At 34.5% G+C, this 7,404-nt stretch overlaps 1 protein-coding gene across 1 annotated transcript in view; it reads left to right on the top strand.

Moving 5' to 3' along the window:
- Positions 1-328: 328 nt before the first annotated feature.
- Positions 329-7,404, top strand: part of LOC106056356 (nuclear receptor subfamily 5 group A member 2-like) — a 28,327-nt gene continuing 21,251 nt past the window's right edge. The window contains exons 1-4 of the mRNA XM_013213060.2: positions 329-696; positions 5,278-5,403; positions 5,487-5,627; positions 5,767-6,701. Of these exons, the coding sequence (XP_013068514.2) occupies positions 486-696; positions 5,278-5,403; positions 5,487-5,627; positions 5,767-6,701 (1,413 nt within the window). The 5' untranslated portion in view covers positions 329-485. The remainder of the gene's footprint in view (positions 697-5,277; positions 5,404-5,486; positions 5,628-5,766; positions 6,702-7,404) is intronic.

Here is a 7,404-nt window from a genome sequence, read left to right as displayed (position 1 = left end):
CCTGCACCGTGTAGGTAATGAAAAAGCATGTTGCCAGCATATGCTTGAGCACCGAAAGGATTGTAGATATCAAACATAATATTTTATTTCTAAATTTAACTTTTAATCCATATTTAAATATAATATTGCTTAAAAAATTATCATTTTTTTAAATATTTCTTCATTATTTCTTTCCCATTAAAATAGTTTTATCTTTTGTTATGTATTATTAAAAGGTAGACATATATGACTGTTCTCCCAATAATCTTCGTATCCCTTCGAAATTTGTCTGTTTACTGCTATCTAAGCTTGACCCATTTCCCCGATGGCGCATGCGCAAATTACCTCGAAAGAAGGAACTGGCGTTGGAGTGCACCAATGTAGAAGAAACGCAATGGATTTCTAGTAAACAAATCAGCGACGGGATTGATTTATTAAAATACGTGACAGTGAACCCAAAATATGACAAAAGAAGACTTGTTTAGTCTTCACTATTACATTTTGGTATGATCGAAACTAGCGAAATTCTGGATCTTACCGACGGAAACTCTGCGGAACGGTCAAACGATGACCATCATGCTCATCAAGCCCAAGGAGCAGTTCTCGGTTCTGCTTCTGGGCATTCCCATTTACCCGGTAGGCAGACCACCCCGAATGTCTCAACGCTTGATACAGTAGATGACATATCAGAAATGACTCCTAAAGATGAGCTTAATGGTAAATCAATTACTGTATAATTGTTATGTGTGTCACATGCATTTAATGCACTTGATCTATTTAAGCACTCTCATGCCACTCATGGCCGACCAACTCGATTAGTGGTTGATAATGATAGACGTGTGTCCTCGTTTCAGCCCATGTGCCCAAATAGAGGTTGCTTGAGACGTGTCAGAGGTCAATAAAATAGAAAATATGCTCTTTTTAAAAATATATTATTGGTCCTTATTTGTTAACAGCTTAACACGATTTATACCATATCTCCGTTGATTATAATCATTTGTATTTAGATTTAAATCTAGTCTAGATCTAGACTTGTACCACTGTAACTAGTGTAACTTACTGAGAATGAGAACGTTTTTGATAAAATTCAAGAACAGCTGATCATATTCATTAAATTCATATCATTTGATCATTATTATGATTATTATAATAATAATCTATTTTATTATAATCATTATTCATATGAATAATATGATTATGATGTTGTAATAGTAATGACTGATATTACTGATAATATTATATTTAATAGTTTATAATAAAATAATCTATCTAGAAAAATTCTAGATATTAGATACAATAAATAGATCTAGATTCTAATTTAAAATAAACTTTCATAATTTAAATCATCAATATTTTTATACAGTCTAGATTTCTGGATAATAGTATTCTAATCTAGATCTAATTGATGTAGACCCCTTATTAGCCTATAGATCTATATTTATATATATATACACAAACACAGAAATGATAGATCTATCGGATTCTATCCATCAGTAAATCAAATTTTACATGGATGATCTATTTTATGTAGAAAAGGAATGTTGAACTACAAAAATGCATTTTCAATAGCCTATAGTAGGCTATAGGAAATCTGTTTTCCGCCATATCGACTTTTATTGTCAAAAGACTGATTAAAGTGATTAGGTCAAGTCACTCAAGATCTCTGCTAGGACTAGACTAGATTATCTAGATTCTAATTATTTAATATAGTTGTAGATCTAGATCTAAACTAATCTAAAGTATATCATACATATCCTATAGTAGATTTATTTAAGTTAAATGTATAGATCTAGATCTATAAGGAATAGTCTTAGAGACTAGAATAGATTTAGTGTATTGAATAGTACTAGTAGTCTAGATCTAGATCTATTTAAGATATTATAAAATAGTAAAAAATATAGAATATAGACTGACTAATATATGATCCTGAGTCTAAAGTACTACAAGATTTTTTAACAAACTATAAACTATAGAGTATAGTACAATAGTAGTATAGTCACTATAGATCTCTAGAGTTAGGAGTATCTCTAATACTAGTTACTAATAGTTGTGTCATTCCACCTGTGCATTTAACTTGTCTGTGACCCCGACTAATTATTGAATATTGTTGAAGTCAATTAAATTTAAAATCATCTAGAGTTAGGTCTAGTCAGTCGTCTAGATATAGTTCTGGCCCTACCTTCTACTACAATTACACGCCTGCCTTAAACTTAATGAATTGAGGAATAAAAGAAAAGAATCTATTAGATAGTAACTTATAATGATTGAACATTTAAATCCATTCCTTGATGTGCAAACTAAACTCCTTTGACCAAGGCTGGCCCAATACGAAAAGGATTGCTTAGGTCCCAGTCTGAGTAGGGATAAGGATAATAAGTAAAAATTAAGATTTTGTATTAGAAAATAAATTTGTCCTTAAATTGTGTTAAATTAACATTTTTTATAGAATGAAAGCTGTTTTTTTATAATAATAATATTAATAATCTTTATTGTCCGTAAGAACAATTATGCGTAGGATTGTCGTTTACCATATTGAATGACACCCCAAAATGACAATTTTGTCTATTTTTAAGGAGATTTTTATGAGTTTTCAGATTTTAATAATTTCATGAGATTTCCAGGATGTTTTTATATATTTTGCAATTTCAAGATCTTATAATATATAAGTTATAATGGTTTAATTTAATAGTTTAAATCTGGACGTTTGCGCTGGCCCACTGCGGCTGCATATGTCATAGGGTGCATTGGCATAAGGCCGTCCCCTGCCACTTGAATCTAAACTTTTTTCCTTTCATTTAATTATAATTTATTATAAAACTCCACTGTGTCACAAGGCCCTGTGTGATGATGAAATGTATTTATTGAATGAAAACAATTATTTATCTAAAAAAAATTACCTGGTTTCAGCAACACAGTAGCTGTGTAGCATTATTTGTAATAAAGTAAAATTAAATGTTAAATCATCATCTTCTTTGACCAAGGTAAAAGAGCATGGTGTCATGTGGCCAGCACAACAACCTACCATAGACTGCTTTTACTATCCCCAACTAAAGTCATATACCCATTAAAGTTCAGTCTTCACCTAGATTTGAACTCAGGATCCCAGGTCCGGAAGCCGAGTGCTTAACCACTCAGCCACCACTCTCTCTCTATATATATGTTGGCAACCTTCAGTCGTAGAACGACTATGGTTCATCTCGCACACTTCCTCATGGCTGTGGAGCCCTATTTTGGAGAGACACTCCCATCCACAAATATCGCAGATTAAGATAGCTTTTGCTTCGGTGGTAGAGGAGCTGGCCATTTTTTGTATTGTTCATTTTTTTCCTGAGCTGAGACCCATGTTCTTTCATTGTCCATAGCTTTCTTGGTCATTGTCTCTCTCCATCTGGTGCGGTCTAGAGCTATGTCTTCCCAATATCAATATTGAACAAATATGTAGTGTAACCTCAAATTTAGGATAAATTCTTAATCTGTCGGGGTGAACCAATAGTCAATAGTGCATGGGTGTAATTGTTTTGATTCTAGTACTAGGCAAGCCATTGTCCTTGAGATACTAGTGGACACATTGTTTTGTAGACTAGATTGCATCTAAGTTTAATCTTCTTCAACAAGCCACTAAAAAGGATTATTTGAACCACTGTACAAAACCTATTTACTGACAAAAGCTAAAAGTCAATGTCTCAATCTTCCTGATTTTTTTTTTTTTTTTTCACTATTTTAAAATATATGTTATATATATATATATATATATATATATATATATATATATATATATATATATATATATATATATATATATATATATATATATATATATATATATATATATATATATATATATATATATATATATACATTGCATTTCTGACTTATTGACTCTATTACACCTGGAATTGTGTACCTTATATAACCATAATATCAACAACATGACTGTGTGTGACACAAATTTTTAGTAAAAGTTCTGGAATAACTAACACATAATATTCCATTCCAAGTTAATGTTGTTAACACCTATGAATGCTCCCAGATGCATAGCAGCTAATAGGCTTTTATTTAATATCCATTACTTAGCGAGGCCTGCATGCAAATTTTTTGTTATTGGCAAAGAATCTTCGTTTTTTTTTTTAATTTGCACTTAAATTTTTATAATGGCTAATTGTAATTAGGCAGTCTTTGACCCTATTTTATCCATTTCACACTACAGGTGATTACAGGCTAAACCTTATATTATATTATATGTATTGGTGCAATTTTTGTTATTGGCAAAGAATCTTATTATATTTTTTAAAATTTTGCCTTTAAGTTTTTATAACGGCTAGTTGTAATTAGGCAGTCTTTGACTGTATTTTATGCTTCACACACTACAGGTGATTACTGGCTAAACCTTATTATATGTATTGGTGCTTAAGGGAAAAAAAAACCAGCAATTTTTAAATATTATATATATATATAATATATAATTTTTATTGGCTATTGATACTTTGTTGTATAGAACTTGGTAGTGTAGATCTGTCCTGCTTGTCTGTTTTCGGAAAAAATGGATTCAACAGGTAGAAGCCATATTTGGCCACTATGGAATTAAATACGTTTGTAATATTTCATAGATCCTTCTGCTAATTTATTTTTTCAATGTTATTAATTTATCAAGCTCGTGTGGATTTTTTGATATTCCATCGAGCGCCTCCCCAGTTGGTGGATAGGTAAATCCCCCCCCCCCCCCCCCCCAAAGATATGGTGGGTACTGGGGTGGACCAAAATCAGACCTGCTGCCTTGCATGAAGTGGAGAGATCCACAAAGGCTAGGGCACCTTACCTGAAAATAAAGGCAGCTATCCAGAGAGCTGATAGGGGCAGCCCCCCAGATGATTTGCACAGGGCTAACAACTCTGTCATGTAAAAAAAATACTGTTACAAAAAAAAGCTTCTACACACAAGAATACCCGAACAGATCTCAACGGAAAACGACCTAGGTCTGGAAAAGGACATGATTTTTGTTTTCATGATGTGGCAGCAGATCTGCAACAGGTTGGGGCCCAGGAGAGATCTGAATGGAAGGATGTGTTGAATTAGGCCAGAGCCCTCCATGGGCTGTAGAGCCACTGGGATGGATGGATGGATGGATATTAATTTATCAAGAGTTACTGTTAGTTGTCATCTGTGATGTTCTATGCATAGTGCGCTTCTTCAGTTTTACTACATATAATATTCATTTTCAAAAGATAATTTCTCTTTTAACAAGAAAATGATTCATTTAAATATTTATAATATTATTATTTACAACTTTTCCTTTCAAAGCCTCCAGTTCCTTGATAGATTCAGAATTTAAAGATGTGAAATCTGGATTTGAAGAGCTCTGCCCAGTGTGTGGGGATAAAGTGTCAGGCTATCACTATGGCCTTCTCACCTGCGAAAGTTGTAAAGGTTGGTCACATTTGTTGCATTTCTAAAACTTTTTAACTTTGAGATTTTGATATATCATATATCTGGTATATTAATGTTCACAGGTTTTTTTAAGCGGACAGTTCAAAATAAAAAAACTTATCAGTGTGTTGACAGCCGCAATTGTCAGATAGACAAAAGTCAGCGCAAACGATGTCCTTATTGTAGGTTTCAGAAATGCCTCAGTGTTGGTATGAAATTAGAAGGTGTGTATAGACTTTTATATCTATGTTGTCATCATATATTGTTATTTTTTTGTCCAGTTGGTGTTATTTGTATGCTTAAGAAAGTAACTTTAAATTTTAAAAAGTTTTAATAGATTTTTTTTTTGTTTTGTTTTAATAGCTGTAAGGTCAGACCGCATGCGCGGTGGCCGCAACAAATTTGGACCAATGTACAAACGAGACAGGGCCTTGAAGCAGCAGGCAGCACGCCATGCACAGGTTATACAGGATGCCTGTCCAGATATGCCAAGGATACCTTCTAGAATGTATACAGGTGGTCAGCCACCTGGCTCTCCTGAAGATGTCAAACCAGACCCTCTCCTATTGCAGGCCAGCCTGAATATGTATTCTGGTGCCATATCTACTCCAACTACCTCAAATTTCATGCCTGGTATAATGTCTGGCCTTAACTGTCTATCAGCCACTGCCACCACACCGTCGTCCAGTGTGTCTTCGGGTGGAGGGCATAATGGTGCCTCTTCCCCATCCCCTCCGGCCCACACTCACCAGATGCCACACAGCAACCACCATGCCTCTCATCAGGTTCTAGTCCCCTTGACAGCATCTCAGGGTTTCACGCCCAGTTTTGGCCACATGCCAACCTTGGCCGTGCCTGAGGCACCGAAAATTCAGTATGTACAGCACCAACAGCAGCATCGCCATCATAATAGTAACCAGCTCCTTCACCAGCCTCAGAACAGTCCAATGGAGAGGGACAACAGTCCCCCAGGTGGGCACCACCAACAGCACCACCAGGTGGCCATCCCTCAGCACATGCAGGCTCTGTCTGACATTCAGATCCAGCCCAACCTGAACCAGGCACAGCTGCACAACGTCAGGCGTCGCCAGGCCAATAACAATAACAACTCTCTGCTAGCCATGGGTCAGGATAGTGAGACCAGTTTTCCTACATCCTCCTTGCAGGCCAGTCCTAATGTGATAGAGGCTCTTAGAGCCTTCCAGATACAAAGTCCTATGAACCTGGGACATTCAGAGCACTCTGTGTTATCCCCTCTCATTGCTGAAATGAAATCAACCATGGGAGATGAAGTAGAGGTGAGATATATTTTTAAACTTTTTAACATTTATGTTTTTTTACAGCAACACCATAAACTTACTACTCATTTTTAATCATACAAAATATTTCCAATGAATCAAAATTCATTATTCACAAATGATGTTAGAAAATGTGATGGTTTTAAAGCAACAGGTACCAAGCTATTCTGATATTACACTAATAAAAATGTGATTATGTTGAAAGGTTCACAAGACATCTAGTACAATGACAAATCGTTCCAGAGAGCTGATTCACCAGCACTTGGATTACCAAATTTTTCACACATCAGTGATGGGAATTTTCCGAAAATTTTCAGAGTTCTGAAAATTTCTAATGATCAGATTTTCTAGCAAAAAAATCAAAATTTTCCCGACATTAAAAAAAAAAATCTTGAATTTTTTATTTTTTTTATGAAAAAAAAATCGATTTTATTATTTTTCCATTATTGGAAGAATGCGAAATAAGATTTTTGATTTGTATTGAAGATGCGCACATTTGGTCTTTTGACACAGTTAAAGCTCTATTTTTTGTTAAATCTTGTGTTACTGTATTGTCTTATAAGTCTAGATCTTAGTCTAGACTACTCTACTTTTGTTGAAAAGTATCAGCAGAGTATCATAATGCCCGGCTGCTATGTGCTATTAATTTTTGCTCTGTTGTTAGGATGGCCCCAGATTTTTCTAATTTGAACTCTGCCTGCCG

This window comes from Biomphalaria glabrata, chromosome 9 (assembly GCF_947242115.1).
Source record: "Biomphalaria glabrata chromosome 9, xgBioGlab47.1, whole genome shotgun sequence".
In the NCBI taxonomy this organism is placed as follows: domain Eukaryota; kingdom Metazoa; phylum Mollusca; class Gastropoda; family Planorbidae; genus Biomphalaria; species Biomphalaria glabrata.
The sequence above is the reverse complement of the archived record's forward strand: the minus strand, read 5'-3'. Positions and strand labels throughout refer to the sequence as shown.